Source organism: Rhipicephalus microplus, chromosome 1 (assembly GCF_043290135.1).
Source record: "Rhipicephalus microplus isolate Deutch F79 chromosome 1, USDA_Rmic, whole genome shotgun sequence".
Classification (NCBI taxonomy): domain Eukaryota; kingdom Metazoa; phylum Arthropoda; class Arachnida; order Ixodida; family Ixodidae; genus Rhipicephalus; species Rhipicephalus microplus.
The window spans coordinates 62,994,955-63,010,621 of record NC_134700.1 but is presented as its reverse complement, the minus strand read 5'-3'; the positions used below and the strand labels follow the sequence as shown (position 1 = coordinate 63,010,621).

Here is a 15,667-nt window from a genome sequence, read left to right as displayed (position 1 = left end):
AAGAAGGCTGCTGAAAAGAATTTGGTGCGGCAAAACGGAATGGCAACCTTATGCTGATGATCAATGCGCGATGAGTGGTATGACGGTTGTGAAATGAGGTCTCGCTTCATTGATGGATTGTGAAAAAATATCTTATGAAAAAAATGCAGTCGCGCCAGTTTCCTCCGGACAGTTAAATTGGGTAGGTCAAGGTTAGATTTCATTTCTGATATGCTAGCAGTACGGGAATAATTAGAACAAATGAACCGAACTGAGCGGTCCTGAACAGATTCTAACGCGTTAATTAAATTTTGCTGCACGGGATCCCATATAGCGGACGCGTACTCAAGCTTTGGGCGAATTAGTGATCGGTATAATAGAATTTTGAGGGGCAGCGGAGCGCGAGAAAAGTTGCGGCGTAAGTATCCTAGCGTTCGGTTAGCGTTATTGCAGATGTAGGTAACATGCGTGTGCCAAGATAGATTGTTGGTAATGTAAACGCCGAGGTACTTATATGAAGAGACATGCTGGAGGGGAACGGCGTTAATTCTGTAGGTACAGGGGGGAGAAATAGATCGCCGGGTTATTGACATGCATTTAGATTTGTTAGAGTTGAGAGTCATAAGCCATTTATTGCACCAGGTTGAGACAGTGTCAAGATTGCGTTGCTCTTGAAGTGAAACTGTGACTTTTGCAGCGAAAGATGTATATGGCCTAGGAGAAATTAAACACCATTCGTCATCGGTGTCATGAGCAGCCTCCATTGGTTGTGCTATCAGTTACGCCCTCAGTGTCCCACCCAAGCACATGTGCCTATAGCTGCGCAGGGTGTTTACCGATTTGATATTTGTCAACTCCCTGACTTTTCCAGGTTTTTCATGATTAAAAGCAAATTACCACATGACTGCCACATCTGCTTGGAAAACTGTGCACTGGAAAAAAATCCTCGAGTGGTAAAAAAAAAATCAGGCTCTCCATATAAAATAAGTAAACATATTTACCAGACACACCCAGAATGTTAAAAGCATGTGCAGTAAATGTGGAAAAATATGTACATCTGGCAAAAAATAAAACCCCCGAGTTAGGCAGTGAGCAAGTCAGCAGTTTGATCTTCGGAAGAACCACGAAGCAAACACGCAAGTTAAAATAACCACAGATGAAAGTTTGAAGGAGAATGCGATAGTTCAACATCACAGCCAAAGCTGCTAGGAAATGTAGAAGTAGTGCAATATCTCGTGGTATCCGTGCAAAATGAAAAGACGGGAGCCTGGCCGGTTCTGCCAACGGAGTATAATCTAGTTTACTATTTACTATAATGGCTGTAGCCCACGCCACTTAGGATGAGGATTGAATTGAATTAGATCGACCTGAACTGCTGTACTTACTGACTCCACTATTTAGGATATGGATTGGATCAGATCTCATCCAACCTAGAATGCTGCTTTTACTATTTTGATTCGCATCCCTGCCTAATTTGCGCACCTCTAAAGTATACTTTTTAGCAAAAACAAAAAAAGAATAACTACTACTTGTGCATTCTGTGTACTTTGCCTAGACAACGAGTAACGACAAGATTGCCAGAACAAAACCGTGCTGCAAAATTTTTTTCTTTCTTTCTTTCTTCTTCTTTTTTTTTTTTTTTTTCAATGAGCACAAGTCAGTTTTGCATTTTGTGTCTCTGGGCTTTGACGCTTGAAGTGCAACGGAAGTCCTCGGATGGCTGCAATGAAGCTGAGGACAGCGTTTCAAGTGCAGACATTTGGATATGTGGTGGCAAGAAGGAATCAGTCAAGGTACGACAGCCACCTTTACTCCACAGATCAATCATGAATGTTGGCACGTTACCTTGATTTATGTTTTCTTCTGTGGATGTTACGCTCAAAAATAATTGCATATTTATTTACATAATCTCACGAAACTGAAATGAGAAATTTAGCTGAAGTCACACAAATGTTACCCTTGAAACACGAGCTACCAGCAATAAGTGTGTGGCTGAGTGTGCTTGCAAATAATAATAATAATAATAATAATAATAATAATAATAATAATAATAATAATAATAATAATAATAATAATAATAATAATAATAATAATAATAATAATAAAAGGCATGAGTAGCCCGGCAAGCTTCTACTGATAGCAGTTCTAGCCTAGACAAAACAGAGGGCCTTCAAACCGAGCTGAAATCGTGGCCTAGACAAGCATGCATAAATTTACAGATGTGAGTAATGTGTTGCTTCTAAAGTCAAATATGCCATGTGATATGCCGAAGCAACCAACATCCAAATAGTTCATGTACTAACGTGGAAGCTTAGCAATGCTTTAGCCAGTGTATCAAGCCAAGCTTGCATCATGCCTGCACATAGAATCCAGATACAGACAACTATACATACGCTGAGCAGGAGTGCTGGGACGTTTTTGACAATGTACTCTCACTGCTTACGTCACGTATTTAGGCCTACTTAAGTACACTGTGCCTTTCTTATGACTCATATTGTGGAAGAGACTGTCTCCCATATTGGGTGCCGAAACTTCGGAAAACTTTGTGTTACATGGGTTGATGTATCCTTTCACTTTTACGCTAAGAAAGAACAGTTATTTTTTGCCTTTTTTTTTACACTTATTTTAGCAGCTCATTGCAGTTGCAGTTTGAAGAGCAACTTTTTAAGCTTTGATCAAGAGAGCAGAGTGGATCAGGGAATGAACGGGGGCTAAGGATATCATAGTTGAAATCAAGAAGACGAAATGGACATGGGCCGAGCATGTGGCGTGTAGACAGGATAACCGCTAGTCATTAAGGGTAGCTAACTGGCTTCCCAGAGAAGGCAAGCTGGTTAGGGGGAGATAGAAAATTAGATGGGCAGATGAGATGAAAAAATTGTGGGTATAAAATGGCAGCAGTAACCACAAGACCGTGTTGACTGGCGGAACATGGGAGAAGCCTTTGTCCTGCAGTGGACGTAGTCAGGCTGATGATGATGAGGAATGCTTATTTTTGTGACGGCCCTACAAAACTGCTGGCAGTTTCCATGACCTGGCCAGGTTTTTCAGAAATTCTCTGACTTTTCCAGAAGGGCCCAAATCCCCTGCCTTTTCCAATTTTTCCAAGTTGATAGACACCCTGCTGCGTTGTGAGTGACGTCGTGCATCACATCGCAGCAATGGCGCAGAGCACGCACGCATAAGTTTCTACTGAGAGCTTCCACATGGATAAGCCATGGACAACTCTAGAAGAGCACCGACAGTGGAAAGGTGATAGAGCTTGTATTTGCCGGGCTGATGGGTGCAGTCCGGGCACAAAAACAGGCCCGGGAAGCCGAGTGCCGGGAGCAACTGTATACCGATTATTTAGCTGCCTTCCAAGCAACGCTAAATCACGAACGGGAATGCAAGCACTGGTGGCAGGCGGATCCTGCAAACCACATCGCCGAGATTGATCACGATGTCATAAACACTGCGAGCAAACACTGCGGTAAACCCAAGTGAAATATATGTCTAACCTCATTAGGAAGCACGAATATGGAACCAAGAATTGTGAAAGGCTTCAGTTTTGCTGGTTAACCATTTGTATGGAGTGCTTTGGCGATGATATTTTTAGCTATGTACAGGCACCTTTTTTCTTTCTTTTGTTTTTTCCCTCAATGCACAAGCCTCAACCACAGAGTCAATAAGCGCCGTATAACAGAACCCAGTGGCCAAAATGAACGAGGATATACACATGCACTCCTTGAGCAGTCCTGTGCACCTGTCGTGGACACCAGCTCCGCTTCTTTTGTTAACCGTAAGCGCACTGTTCTGATAGCTGCCATCAAGTTATATATAAAAAATCAGTTTTGACAGGAAGGATAAAGTAATGAATGTGATAGCAATTAATTATATTGCTGGCAGCTAGCTCTTTTGCATCCATTATCGCGTGATTATACAAAACACTGGTGTAATTGAGTACGGCCACACCAGGAGGACATGCTCTTTTCGTACAGTCTCTTCCCATTGAGAGTGCAGCTCGCAGTACGGTTCACGAGCCATTCGCAATGATTCCTGTCGAGACAGCAATCGTGACCACGTCCTTATAAACAAACTTCACACTTGCTGCTTGAGTGATCACTGTCTTGACAAAACCGTAATTATCGCAAATTGAAAACAAAATGTTTCAGAAACTTTCTGGGCCGGGCCTTGATTGCTGTCACACCTTACAGTCAACTCCAGGTATTGCATGGGGCGCAGTACGGCACTGATAAACGAGTTTGGTGCAACAGAGATGCTTTGGTGCAAATTGTGGAGCTGTTCTAGCCCTGGTTGTTGCTTGCTACTTGCTTTCCAAAAACCTAGTTTTGAGGCATGAAAAATGCTCTTTAGCAAAAGAACAAATGTAGAAAATATGCAGAAAAAAACACTCTTCCCGTATTGCAGAAAAAAGGTTACACTTTTTTGGAAATACGCCTAACCCTGTGCTTTTATTAAGACGGTACGCTAATTATTGCTATATAAAACAGAAGAGTGATTAAAAACAATAGACAGTACCTTCAAAGTTTTCCGATATAATATTACACTAAGGCTTTGGATATCAAGCACTCGGTTTACCACCTCATTTGAAAAACACATGCATAGGATGTAATAACGACACTTTTGAACTATGCACCTTGGAGTGCTCAACAATCCAGTCACGCAGGTTGCGCTCCATGAGGTAGTAGGCCTTGATGTAGGCCTCGACTAGCTCCTTGTCGGGCAGGGGCTGACACTGCTCCCGCAGCTTCTCCACTTTGCTGACAAATTGCTGGTGGTCCAGCTGCATCTGTGCACGGCCCTCAGGAGTGCAGCGCTTGGCCTGTGAGAAGCTGCAACAACACAAGGCTGCCCCATTAATCTAAAGAGCCCCGACTACTTCCCCACAGCATTAATAATGTGCACTGGGCTAAATATACTTCACAGAAAAAGTAACATCGCATTCACCGAAGAAGTAAGGAAGTTTATTAAAGGCTAATTGTAATGAAATATTCACAGTGTGTATTTCTTCTCAAAAAGTTTCGTCTTTTCTTGCGCTGATAAATCTGTCAAAATAATTATGAACCAACTCGCCCAAGCAGCAGTTTTAATGAAATATTGTCACGGGGTTATGGCATGGGCGAATGGAGCACGCTGCAAGTCGAATAATAAAATTTTTATTTGGGCGAACCTGTGCCCAGTATATGGAGAGCGGGATTACAGTAGCAGTCTTGCACTGATAACGGCGAACGGAGCACCGCCCGTCGATCAACTGACAAGCGGCGAAGCGTTTCGGCATTTATACCCTTGTCATCATTTATTCTAGCGTTATCACTAGCGGCAACGTAGGTTCCGGAAACATCTGTAATGTTCATAAAGTGGGCGTAATCTTAACAAAACGATATACTACGGCCTCGAAGCTCCTCTAACATCGTAGGTGCAGTTTGCGCTAAACGTAGTGTAACGGGGTGATAAAAAACACGTGAGGAAAGGAACGTGGCATTGCCCCCCTCTGAAAAAGGCATCGTCCCGATGCTTTAACAAAAGACGAAGTTACAATAATAAAGACAATAAACAATAAGCACAGCGACAAAATGCAGTTCTCAGGTTCGCGCATGAAATGGCTTGAGGCGCACGACATGAATGACTTCAGGTCGAGCACGGCTCCATTGAAAGTTTGTAATGCTGTCGGGAACATTCTCGTAGTCGAGTGGGCCGAGACGTCCAACTACTCTGTATGGTCTGAAGTACCGTCCCAGAAGGTTTTCACTGAGTCCACGTCGGTGTATCGGCATCCATACACAGACACGGTCCTCGGGCTGGTACTCAACAAAGCTTCGTCGAAGATTGTAACGGCGGCTGTCGGTCGCTTGGTGATTCTTGATGCGCAGGCAGGCGAGTTGTTGAGCTTCTTTCGTGCGCTGAAGGTAAGTGGTGACGTTGAGGTTCTCTTCGTCAGCGACGTTTGGAACCATAGCGTCGCGCGTCGTTGCCGGGCTCCTTCCATAGACCAACTTACACGAAGTCACCTGCGTCATTTCTTGAATGGCCGTATCGTACGCGAAGGTCACGTACGGAAGGATTTCATCCCACGTCTTGTGCTCGATGTCTACGTACATAGCCAGCATATCGGCGATGGTCTTATTAAGATGTTCGGTGAGGCCGTTGGTCTGTGAATGATAGGTGGTGACTTGTCTGGCTGTACCTCGGGATTGCCTGAGTTAGGTCCGCCGTAAAGGTTGTACCTCTATCAGTAATGAGGACCTGTGGAGCTCCATGTCGCAGAACAATGTTCTCGACGAAGAACCTTGCTACCTCGGAGGCACTGCCCTTGGGGAGTGCCTTTATTACGGCATAGCGTGTGAGGTAGTCAGTAGCTATGACGATCCATTTTCTCTCGGAATTCGATTTTAGGAACTGCCCCAGTGAGTCCATGTCCATGCCGATTTGCTGGAACAGCCGACGAGGTGTGCTCAATGGGCTGGAAAAGTCCGGCTGGCCTAGTCAGTGGTGTCTTTCGTCGTTGACAGTCGTGGCAGGTCCTGACATAGCGAGTGACGTCGGCTGATAGTCGTGACCAGTAGTACTCTTCTTGTATTCTTGCGAACGTTCGGGAAACACTCAGGTGTCCAGTCGTCGGGTCATCGTGTAGGGCATAGAGTACTTCTGGTCTCACTGCTGAAGGAACCACGAGAAGACGGTCGGCTCGAAGGGGCGAGAAGTTCTTTAAGAGAACTCCGTTTCGCAAGAAGAATGACTCCAGTTCTCTCTTTAAAACATTAAAAACAGTCGTGCAGCTACCCTAGAGGTATCCCACAAGGCTTCTTAGTTCCGGGTCAGCTCACTGTTGCTGGGCGAAGTCATCGGCAGTTATTGTTCCTAAGAAGCTGTCCTCATCTAGGCCGTTGGGCAGCGGTGTTTCGACGGGGGCACGAGACAAGCAGTCGGCATCTGAGTGTTTTCTTCCAGACTTGTAAACGACGGTCACGTCGAATTCTTGAAGTCTGAAGCTCCACCGTGCGAGGCGACCCCAAGGGTCTTTCAAGTTAGCCAACACAAGGCGTGGTGGTTGCTGACAACTTTGAAAGGCCTGCCGTAGAGTTAGGGGCGAAGCTTTGATGATGCCCAGATGATGGCACGGCACTCATTTTCTGTTGTGGAATAGTTGGCCTCGGCCTTGAATAGCGACCGCCTAGCATAACTGATAACCCTTTCCACGCCGCCAGTCCTTTGCACAAGGACGGCCCCGAGTCCTAGGCTGCTGCTTGCGTCGATGTATACTTCTGTTTCGGTGTATTCGTCGAAATGCGCAAGTATCGGTGGTGTCTGGGGGCGTCGCTTAAGTGCCAGAAATGCTTCCCCTTGTGCCATTTCCCACCTTAATTCGACATTTTTCATGAGAAAAATTAGCGGCTCGGCGATCTGTGAAAAATGTTTGACGAAACACTACGAAACACTTGTACTAGGTGCACAATCTGAGGAATTGGCGTACAGCCTTCTTGTTATTGGGCTGCGGGAAATCATCAATGGCACCTGTTTTCCGCGTGTCGGGACGGACTCCACACTTGCTTATCACGTGTCCCAGGAACAACAGCTGCTCGTATGCGAAGCGGCACTTTTCTGGCTTTAGGTTTAGTCCAGAGGTGTTGATAGCTTGAAGTACCCCTTCAAGGCGCCGGAGATGCTCATCAAAGCTGGAAGAAAATATGACGTCATCCAAGTACACGAGGCAAGTCTGCAATTTCAATCCAGCCAGCACGGTGTCCATGACGCGCTGGAACATTGCAGGCGCTGAGCAAAGACCAAATGGCATGACCTCAAATTCGAAGAGGCCGTCTGGTGTAATAAAAGCCGTCTTCTCTTGATCTCTTTCATCAACCTCAATTTGCCAATATCCCGTTTTGAGGTCCATCGAAGATAAGTACTTCGCATTGTGGAGACGGTCCAGTGCATCGTCTATACGTGGGAAAGGGTACACACCCTTTTTTGTGATTTTGTTCAGGCGGCGGTAAACGACGCAAAAACGCATGGTCCCATCCTTCTTCTTCACTAATACCACGGGTGACGCCCACGGACTCTTCGATGGCTGAATGATGTCGTCCTGTAGCATTTCGTCGACTAGTTTCTCCCCGGCGTCGCGTTCACGCGTCACGACTTGGTATGGGCTTTGCCGAACTGGCCGGGCACTTTCTTCTGTTATGATGCGATGTTTTGCGACTGGGGTTTGTCGAATTTGCGATGATGACGAGAAGCAGTCCTTGAATCACAAAAGCAGGAACTTGAACTGGTCTTGCTTGCACTTCGAAAGGTTCAGGATGACATCGAAATCTGGTTCGGCACCTCGATTCGTCGAAGCAGCATCGGCAGCATCGAAGATGGCGAATGAATTGCTGGCTTCCACGAATTCGTCGATGTGGGCCATTGCTGTACCACGGTTGAGGTGCCTATATTCGTGACTGAAGTTTGTCAACACCACCGTTGCTTTGCCCTCACGCAGCTCAGCTATGCCTCTTGCGATGCAAATCTGACGGGTCAAAAGACGATGCTTATCACCCTCTAGGATGCCTTCAAAGTTTTAAGCTTTTTCGGTGCCATTGGAAATGAGGACGTTGGAGAAAGGCGGCACGGTGACCTGCTCTTCTAGCACATGCAATGCGTGACTCCGTGGCGTTGTAGGGGTCGGCAGCATGCTTTCTGAGGTTAGTGTGATTGACTTGTACCTCAGGTCGATGATAGCGCCGTGTTCACTTAGAAAGTCCATTTCAAGTATCACATCTCTGGAGCGATTTCGTAAGATTACAAAGCTCGCAGGATAAGTCTGGTTATTGATTGTGATTCTTGCTCTGCAGGCTCCGGTCGGTGTTATTAAGTGACCTCCAGCAGTCCGGATTTCAGGGCCTTGCCATGCAGTCCTGAATTTTTCAACTTCATTGCGAAAGACCCACTTACAATGGAATAGCCAGCTGCAGTATTGACGAGAGCAATGACAAGGTGGCTGTCAAATATTACGTCGAGGTCGCTGGTTCATCGTTGTGCGTTGCAGTTGGGACGTGCCGTTGGGTCACGGCTACGTCTATTTGCTCCACTGCTTCCACGTTGCGTTGTGCCGTCCTCATGATGTGAAGGTCCGACGTCAAGACCCTTTTCGTCTTACGGCGGGTGCTTGTGACTTCGTTGTGGCATCGTCGTTGGCAGTAGCGGGGGATCTTCAGTAGTTCGCCGTACAGCAACCCCACCTCCATCGATTGCTGCCCTTAGTTTTCCAAGTAAGGGCTTGGAGATCGGCCCCGAACAGAGCCGGTGTACTGCCCGCAGTGCGGTGAGGCATAGCAGCCTGGGGACAGCGAATGATAAAGTCGTCGGGGTGTCGACTGCGCTCCCGCGAGGTAGCCGGCAATGTCATGCGGTCGTTCACCTCGTTGTGGGCAGAGCGCATTGATGTCGAAGCCCCGTAGACCCATATGTCGGTACTGGCAATGGCGGTAGGTGTGCCCGGCCTCGCACCAATGATAGCAGAGCGGGTGGTTGTCTGGTGCCCGCCAAATCTCGGTTTTTCTTGGCGTGGTGCGCTGACCCGCTGGCGAACGATAGGACGTCGGTTGTGGCGGTGGCGGCGGTGATGCCTGGCGACAGCAGTGCGGCAGGGTGGCCTTTTGGCGTGGGTGTGGAAGAGGGGCGTGACGGCGGGCTGCAGCAGCATAGCTCATGGCTTGTGGCTCAGGCTGCTCTGGTTCGTGTGTCCAGAAAAATTGCTGGACTTCCTGGCATACAACGTCGGCAATCGGGTCAACGGGATGCTGTGGGGCCAGCAACAATTTAAGCAGCTCTTCCCGTACAATTGCTCATATTCTTTCGCAAAGGTTTTATTGCAGCGTGCCAACAAGTCTTCAGGAGACAAGTTTACCCATTTGTCTGTTGTCTGCAATCTCACAAATGTGTTCCATTGCTAGCGGGAACTTAATATTTTTGCATATATTTTGGACATCCTCTAAGGATGCTTTCTCCGAGATCCTTATATCAAATCTTGACAAATGCAAGGCACGTATACTTTAGGTCTCACTCCGGACATGCCAAGTTCCGGACATGCCAAGAGCTGAGCCAGCTCAACAGTGTGCAAGGACTGCCTAGTGGGGCCCCACCCTACTTTTGAATTATTCAATTTATTTGTAAAGTACTGCTAGCCTAACAAGGCTGCAAGCCGGAGTGGTGATAGTAAATAGAAGCATCACCTATATAACATCAGAGGCATAAATCTAGAAAAACTATAAGGGGGGGTCACAGCTTTTGAAATGCAGGTATCTTGTTTTTATAAATGTGTTATTTATCAAATTTTTGGAATACAAATACATTGCTTTGAGTATAAAATAAATATAGAATGATCAAGAGATGCGATCTGTTAATGCACAAAAAAACTGCCACCATCTGTAGTTGCTAGGCAGCATATGACTGCACTAAATACTAGTTGAGCTAGCGACTGCGATGTTTTCTTACTAGGTTGCACTCTGTTACAAAAAGTGAAGTTTTTTACCTGCCATGATGAATAATGAATACGAGACCGCAGGTTTGATTACTGCCATGGCAGCCACATTCCAATGAGGTTAAACATAACAGTTAATGCTTTTGTACTCGAATCTAAACAATTATTCGAGTGCCCTACATAGTCCGTTTATTCGGGTTCCCACACGTACAAAACCCAATTTTACCGCCCCTGTTCTCACTGGTTAATACACTAAGGCAAACACGAGTACTTACGACATCTTTCAATTAACTAAACAGCAATACAGTCGACTCCTCTTAAACGAAACTAGAAGGGGATCGATAAAACTGTTCCATTTATCAGAAGTTTCATTTAGGCAAAGTACACTTATTTAGTGAATCAAAACCTTTATTCAAATTGCACAAAACCTCACCTTACTCATAAGGATGAGTAGGAGAAAAAAAAGGAGCGAGGAGTAGTTTGTTTGGCAAGCTTGAGTTGTTTTTTCACAAGGTACGCACCTATGCCTGACAAACTAGCTAGAAATTCTGGACAAGCCTCATGCTTAAAATAGCGCTGCAAACGATCAACAGCCTCTTTAGCTGATCGGTCTGGTGGCACCACTGCACTGGCAGTTTTGTCATCACATTCATCCCTGAAGAATTGATCCTCATCGTGCACTTCGGCAATCATTTCCTCGACAGTCTCTTCCCGACAGGTACGAACATTTTCATCAATTGATTTGTAGTCCTGCAGCATAAAAGGGGCAGAGGGTACGACCTGACTGAATACTGTCTCAATGCCGGCATCAGCAGGGCTTTCTTTTTCATCAGGTACTGCTTTCTTGCGCTTGAAAGCCAGCATAGTGAAAGGATCTGTGTATTGTTGTTGCCTTCACTTGCTCCCAGGCACGAGCCAAAATGTGTATGGCTGCCAATAAATATATGCTGTAGCATCTTCTACTGTCTGCACAAAGCAGCATTCGATAGAGCGACTGTCTGCGGTAATGAACTTTATTGTTTTAAATAACCCCTTGATCCATCGACTGGATCACTGCCGTTGCATTGGCTGGCAAGAACTCCAGAGTGATGGCTTGGAGCCTTTCAACCTGACCGTAGGCTGGGCAATTATCCAGGATGAAGACAACTTTCCTGCCTTGCCACGTAAATCTTGTCTCTTCCTCCCATAGCCAGTTTTCGAAAATGGCCATGGTCATCCACGCTCTTCCGTTCGCATGGTACGCAAAAGGAAGGTGTCGAACGCCTTTGAAACAACGTGGGTGCCTTAATTTTCCTATTACCAAGAGCTTCATTTTCTCATTTCCTGCCACGTTTGCACCCACCAGCAAAGTAATGCAATCTTTACTGTGTTTTCCTCCACTTAAAGCTTCGCCTTTGAAGGTGAGAGTCTTTGATGAAAGCGCCTTATAAAAAAGACCCATCTCGTCGAGGTTGAAGACGTCTCGTTCGTGGCTCAAAGCTCATTAAAATCTCCTTCAGCCACGCCTGTTGCCAGTCGGTGCAAATGTCCCTGTTGACTGCAGCACTCTCACCTGAGATTGCTTTGAAGACTAGGCCATGGCGTGGTTTGAAGTGGCTGAGCCATCCGTCGCTTAGGATGAAGTTCTCAAAACCCATTTGCATGGCCATTTCTCGAGCTTTCCGCTCGAGAATTAGTCTGATTATGGGCAAATTGGGAACTCCATGCACGCTTGAACCACAGAAAAAGAACTTTTTCGTGTTGTTCATAAGGCATAGTCTGCATCCGCATTCGTTTTGATGTAAAGCTCACATTCTTTAAAGTGCCTTCAATCTTTTCTCTGTCTTTGCAGAAACGCGACAGCGTCGATTTCGGGATATTGTATTTTTTCGCCTTCTCTGTCTTAAGCAGGCCACTTTGATCGAGCTCCTGAAGAATTTGCAGCTTTTTTTTTTTTTTTTCAAGCGAGAGTGCATGGTGCGGCCGCTTCCTTTCCATCGAGCTGAAATAACACCGTGATCTACCTCACTTAGCTACACAAATAGGCCTAACAAACGAATGACATGCCGACTCGGCTCCCACAGCCACCACAAGTGAGAATGACTACTGGATTGGCTTGTCTCTAGGTGTTGCCACAGTTGTGAGACTACCTCCAGCCTGAGCGAGTCTGTGCTGTGTTTAGAGTTTGTGCCGTTTAACCGTAGGTGACCAGTAAGCCCTGTTTCGATTAACTGATGAATTTTTCTATGCAAAACAAAGAAACCCAGCCATATGAGCCCATTTTGTTCCTTTAATGCGGAATTTTCGTTTAAGCAAGTTTTGTTCATTGGGAGTCTACTGTACTTATTATCTGGCTATTATTTGTTTCCTTTCTCAAGAACTACATGCTTGCCATTTTCCTATCAAGAGCACTAATATCCGCATGATCATGACCAAGGTGATAATGCAAAGAAGGCACAAGGTAGATATAACTGGTAGCGAAGCTTGCACACAAGCCCTTATGTTCGGAAAATATGGCGTCTCATCCGCTGCTAATGGGGCTTAGCGCCATCTCTGTGAAGAAGGAACACTTGCGGCAGAACAAAAAATAAAGTGGACGTCGTGTAATTTGGTTGGCACTAGTGAGAAATTCGATCTCAATATAGTTTTGGTAGGCACCTGAGTACTCGCGCTGAGGTGATCGTCGGCAAGTCCTCCACGAGTGCGCTTGAAGTCAACGCCAGCTAGACTAATATCAACTCATGACTAGAAAATACTATCTAAGTGTTCTACCGTTCAATTCGCCTTGGTTTTACGAAGGAACTTGTTCCTGGAACTTTTATTTGGCATTTGTGGCATCTTCCAGAGATGAATTAATGCAAACAGCAGCATTGCTCATTTGCTGCACACATATGCAGATTTTTAGTATGCACACTGCTCGTGTTCATCAATTTTAGCAAGAAGAAATGGCACCAAATCACGCCAAATTTATGACATTTCAAATTTAATAAATGGTCACAATAACTCAATTTTTGTACACAGCATGCATTGATAATAGGCAAAAAAAGTCTCGTAACGAACATTATGTGGACACTACGTGTGCTTTGTTTTGCATTATGGTCTGATAAATTACCGTTACATATTTGAATGCAGGCATGAAAATTGTAGCACAATAGATAACTTGGCGATCTGCTCATCGATAAGATGAATATTAGTAGGTTCTGCACGTTTAAGAAGGAAACTGGCTCCCAGGAACGCTGATGCATAGAAGGCCAGCATGCACAGTATTCCGAACTATTGCCCTTGTTTCTTATCTCAAAAACATGGATCACCAGGCATACGTTTGTAGCTATTGCATCCTTTCACAGCACATTCTTTCCATAGATGCAAGCACTTGGCTATAAATGTAATCTGCATCATTCCGTGGCCCATTGGACATGATAAAATGCACCTCACAACTGGGTCAATCCACGCAAAAACCACCTTAAGTGTATTTGAAAAACAAACAAACAAAACATTTGCTGATTTACTGCATTGAAAACAGAATTGCTAGACTATTTCCAAGAGAAAAAAATATTTGGTCATGTGGGTGCCCTCTGAACTTCTCAGAATGTCCTCTGGGTGTTGTTTGGAAAAAAATTCATTTTGGAAGTACTGCTCTTTTTTTCTACACCAAATTTGGTCGACATGTTAAGTATTCATGCTTGTGTAAGGTGTTTGACGCTCCTCAATATTGAAGCAATTTTTCTGCCAGATATGCCTCCAAGAATTTAGCAAAAATGTGTTATGTTTGTATTTTTTCTATTGCAATACTGTGCTTTGTATGAATACCTGAGCAATGAGTACTTATTTCACAGAAGGTATACTTTGTGTAAAAGAATACTTTGGACCTCTCAAGCTAATATACATTACGAGAAAAAGTCAATTATTTCACAAAATCGTCATTTTTGTCTATATTGAGATATGCGGTGGTACAATTAAAAATAATCTTTCTATCTAAATCGAAAGCAAATACACAGCTCTTTTTATATGGCAAATTTATATGGCGAAATTTATTATGATAATTTTTGCTTTAACGAAAAAAATAATTTTTGAAGTTTCCTATCAACAACTATCTTCACATTTGGTCATAGGCAAGCTTCCACTTTAAATTTCCCCATTGCCGATCCGAAAAAACAACATTGCACAACCAATAGATATAAATGTACCATTTATGGCAATGTTAGTTTACAGTATTTCTGTGTTTTTTTTTTCTCCCTAAAGTAACCCAGTCGTAGTCAAGCATAAATGAATTCGTACTGCATTGCAAACGCTTCCAACAAATATTCAACATCATTAGTGGCAGGCAGTTGCTGATTATTCACATTTAGAAGGTCCACATAGCAAACATTTAATGCGGCATGTCAACACGTAGCATGTCATGAAGCTCATGCTCTGCAGCTCTTTCAAACGATTAGGAGCTTTCACTTTTGTATTTCTACTCACTTGAAGGCCTTCAAATTTCAAAGAAGGTTTTAGGCAGAGTGTAGATGCTGTGCATGTACATAAATTCAAATATGACGTTCGAAACACGAATCTCAAGGGGGGACACTTGCAATGAGTGTCCTCTCCAGCCTGACCACAAAGAGGATCTGATACCCCCCCCCCCCCCTACCGTCTCTGATTTATGCCACTGCATATATCATGCAAAAAAAGGGCATAACAACTCGCTACATGCTACACACTATGAACTTCTTACAGGAACAACAGCACAGTTATAACAGTAATTAAAAAATAGTACATGAGAACACTATAACATACTACTAACACAATTCTTTATCCAATAAAAAAAAACGATCTGTGAAAGATATAAAAAAAAGAAAGCTGTCAGGTTTCTTTTCTCTGCACTTCAATCTGTTCTTGCAATAAAGTTTTGTTTTTACATTAATTTATGCCAACTCAATAACTTGATTCTTCTTATGCAGCTTCAGCTACCTTTCTGCTGAGTGACAGAGCCCACAGGATGATTCAAGAGATGTGACTGATAATCTCCAAAAATAAGGCTAATGCAATGCTTGCTACTTTCGTGATTATTTTCTGGGATTGTGGCAGACATCTAAGGACGACTACAGACAGTGATTGCTGTACTGATAACAAAATTCTAATTATCTGCTTGATTAGAAAATAAAGACAGTGCAATCAAATGGGAGAAGAAAGTCTTTTCATCACTGATCTGAAATTGTTTTAATGCGGTCACTGATAATTTCTGTGGAGTAATCGAATTCGACCAAA

General features: G+C 44.4%; 1 protein-coding gene and 1 long non-coding RNA gene across 2 annotated transcripts in view; one reads left to right on the top strand and one right to left on the bottom strand.

Annotated features, from left to right (window-relative positions):
- Window positions 1-15,667, bottom strand: part of Vps50 (vacuolar protein sorting 50) — a 243,954-nt gene that overhangs the window by 11,599 nt on the left and 216,688 nt on the right. The window contains exon 25 of the mRNA XM_037429998.2: window positions 4,619-4,814. Coding sequence (XP_037285895.1) covers window positions 4,619-4,814 — 196 coding nt within the window. The remainder of the gene's footprint in view (window positions 1-4,618; window positions 4,815-15,667) is intronic.
- Window positions 1,642-15,579, top strand: LOC142771412 (uncharacterized). Its single transcript, XR_012885919.1, has 2 exons — window positions 1,642-1,772; window positions 15,361-15,579. It is a non-coding gene; the product is annotated as an uncharacterized LOC142771412 (long non-coding RNA).